We start from the raw sequence: 3,153 nt of genomic DNA, 5'->3' as shown, positions 1-3,153 counted from the left end.
CTAAAAACAATATAATATTTTTAAATATTCTTTATTAAAAAAGAAAAGTTCATATCATAGCAGTCCCATTGCACTGTCTTTTTAAATCCCAGCAAGCACACAAATCATTACAACCACATTGTACATGGCCTCGCATACGAGAAATTATTACATAGACTAAATTTAGCTCGTGAGAGCACCTGCCCTCCTGAATTCAAACAAAGGGTTAATGAGGGCACCAGCACACGTACTCTGATCAAACGAATACCAGATGTATTATTTCCCCATGAAGCAAGAGCGTGGGTTATAAAAACAAAAACACGAAAAACAAAATACTTGTTAAACCCATTCACGATTGTTCCCCGAATGGTTCAAGCCCGTGTCTCATAAATCGAATCCTATTCAACCTGGAAAATAGGGATTACAAGATAACGAACACGAACAAGAAACTATCAGCAAAGAAACAGGTTCAAGTTCAGTGTTTCCCAAAATGACTGTCGGCGGCATGTTACGCCTTTGACTGCGATTCACCAGATGTGACAGCAGGTGCACCCTTTGGTTCCACACGTTTTGTCAGCACAGCCTCGAGTGTCTGGTAAAACTCTGCAGGGAGAGGACCAGGTATATGCCTTGGGACATGCTTAGGAATGGGAGCATCATTCTCTATAATTTCACATTCATGGTCATCAGGAACACCCCAAGGATCCCACTCTGTTCACGGAACAAAATCATGTCAGTTGTTAAAGGGATTCTAATGCAAATGAAAGTTTAAAATCCATATGCATACTTCTTTTTCTCTTTTTTTCCTTTTGCTTTCTTTTGCCGGAAAGATACTCCAAGAAAATCTTCCATGCATACAAATTGGTAAACTCGGTAAGCTTAGAATGATTTACATTAAAGAGGTCGAAAAATGAATAGCAAAAGCTCACAAAAATGTGCAATCAGAACAAACTGAGGAAAATATCCATTAGAGTTACCAACTGGTTAGGAACTTAACGTGGCTAATAACACACAACCCTATTCTCTTAATTTATTATTACTGACAAGATACCTGCAGAATCAAGCTTCATTTCACATTAAACTTACTGTGACACTACAGTTAAAACTACAAAAAATGTAGAGCATTGAACCAAACTCCACGCATTTCAGAAATAGTACCTTAGCCAACAAGCATCAAACTAACAAATTAGTAATGATTAAGCAACTATAATCTCAAGTATTCCAATACACACTCCATGAGTCCTGGAAATTGGTTGACTGGCAGAGCAGAAAGAAGCAAACTTTAAGTGGTAAAACACGACTTAGTATCATAAAAGCCTCCCACAAAGCCCCAGTATCTAATACACCTTTATTTAGACAGCTTACGCTTAAGCCTATATCTGTGGGAACCAGTTTAGCTCAAAGCTCGTAAGATCACCCATTAGCAACACCAACTAGTTCGGAGTGATGAATTTGTTTAGTTGATCACAAATTACCAAGCTTCATTACAAATACTCTTACCTATTAATAACAAGCTACTCCAATCGCCTAAAACATCATTGACAAAATCCCAATAGAATCAAATTTCATTTCACACTAAAATCCCATTTCTCTTAATGCATCCTTCCAATTATTGGAAAAACATGAAAATCAGAAAAACAATCTATCAATCAATATTCAACTCGACGCTAGTTAACACAACATGATTATGATCAAAATGCACACTCAATCCTCTATTGTACAAGATAATATTCTAAATCAAAATTCTCCAACTCAACTAATTACAATACTTTTTCAAGCTCAAACGGCTACATTTATTTTTTAAACGTAAAGTACACAATTGGTCCATGTGGTTTATGTTTTTGGTCAATGATTTCGGTTAATCACTATCGCTCTTGCACTTACAGTTCTTCAATGTTTAGTCATATTTAAGGTTTTCTTCATATTTTACAAGTACAATAACAACCACTGTTTTAAAAATGACCTGACTTGGGAGGGCCAGACTAAATTTCTATAAAAAATAAGAAGAGAAATTTCCTGTTGTAATCAATCAAAAACTTGGGTTGAATAGCATTTCGGTCAAGAGGAAAACCTGGTCAAAATATCTTAATTTAAAAAAAAAAATCAGAATGACATTTTTTTTATATAAAAAAAAATACCTCGAGTTGACGGGTTAGCATATAACTCCTAACATGTCATGGATCAGATTTAAAAACTATGATATCGAAACAAAATCACAAAGGTCAACAAAAACTCAACCAATAATGTGCTTCCCCCTATTTTTCAAACAAAATATTAAAAAAAAATATAATGATAAAATCTGGAAGATGTACGGACCGATCATTTTTCCGATGAGCTTGAGCTCATCCTGAGCTTCTTCGACCTGACCACAGTCAATCCGTTCTTCAATCTTCTCCCATTCTTCTTCTTCTTCACAGACTGTAAGTCTGTGTTTCGTGAATGTCTCCACTGCTTTCCGGTATCCTTCATCTTCCGGCACTGCTTTGATCTCTTTTAGGGTTTTGGAGTATAGATTGATCAAAACTGCTCTCGCATTCGGGACCACGTCCAATCCAACAATCCCTGTCGTTTGCTTCACTCTGGCCAGCAATGGCCGTCCGATTGCCCGCAGGAACATCGCTGTCGCACTGGATCACGACTGTTTCTGGCTTGATCAGTGTTGGTTTGGTCATTTTGGGTTTTGTAGAGAAATCAGGGACCGTTGATTGCGTTTTGTTCTGTGTAAGTGTGATGGAGATAGCGATTGAGTCTTGACCGTTAATTAGAGGCTTATATGTGGGTCCTGGAACGGTTAAGATGTATTGGGAGAAAGATTTGAATTTTGATCGGGCTGAAGGGTCCATGAAATAAGGATTATGAGCCCATGTTGGCCTGTGAGGGAGATTGTTGGGCCTATTTATCAAGATTGGCCCGTTAGTAAGATTGTGGCCCAGAAAAACCTATTGATTTCATCTAAGCAGTCTAGGAGAGTGATGATTTATAACACCAAACACAAATTACAGATAGGAGATGATAGTAATTTGCACTTTTGTGTCAATACCAAAGGGGTCAAAGGAGTAAAAATACGGCTTTATATTGGGCTAAAGGTAAGAGGGATGAGAAAATGAGGGCCATATTGTTCTTTGTAGAGACAATCAAATATAAAGGGACACTCTATTGATACACTAAATACAC

At 37.2% G+C, this 3,153-nt stretch overlaps 1 protein-coding gene across 2 annotated transcripts; it reads right to left on the bottom strand.

Annotated features, from left to right (window-relative positions):
* Nucleotides 1-230: 230 nt before the first annotated feature.
* On the bottom strand, nt 231-2,716 carry LOC105140778 (probable NADH dehydrogenase [ubiquinone] 1 alpha subcomplex subunit 5, mitochondrial). Of its 2 annotated transcripts, XM_011047755.1 has the most exons (3): nt 2,296-2,716; nt 1,995-2,050; nt 698-1,235 (listed from the first exon to the last, which is right to left on the bottom strand). In XM_011047755.1, the coding sequence occupies exons 1-3, from the start codon at nt 2,594-2,596 to the stop codon at nt 1,176-1,178; spliced, it is 417 nt and encodes a 138-aa protein (XP_011046057.1). In that variant the 5' UTR covers nt 2,597-2,716; the 3' UTR covers nt 698-1,175. The 2 variants fall into 2 exon arrangements, with proteins under 2 accessions (XP_011046056.1, XP_011046057.1); XM_011047754.1 differs by lacking the exons at nt 698-1,235; nt 1,995-2,050 and adding an exon at nt 231-690 and having other exon boundaries at nt 2,296-2,711.
* Nucleotides 2,717-3,153: the final 437 nt, after the last annotated feature.

This window comes from Populus euphratica, unplaced genomic scaffold (genome assembly GCF_000495115.2).
Source record: "Populus euphratica unplaced genomic scaffold, PopEup_1.0 scaffold109.1, whole genome shotgun sequence".
In the NCBI taxonomy this organism is placed as follows: Eukaryota; Viridiplantae; Streptophyta; class Magnoliopsida; order Malpighiales; family Salicaceae; genus Populus; species Populus euphratica.
Note: the sequence above shows the minus strand (reverse complement) of the source record. Positions and strands in the feature narration are given on the sequence as shown.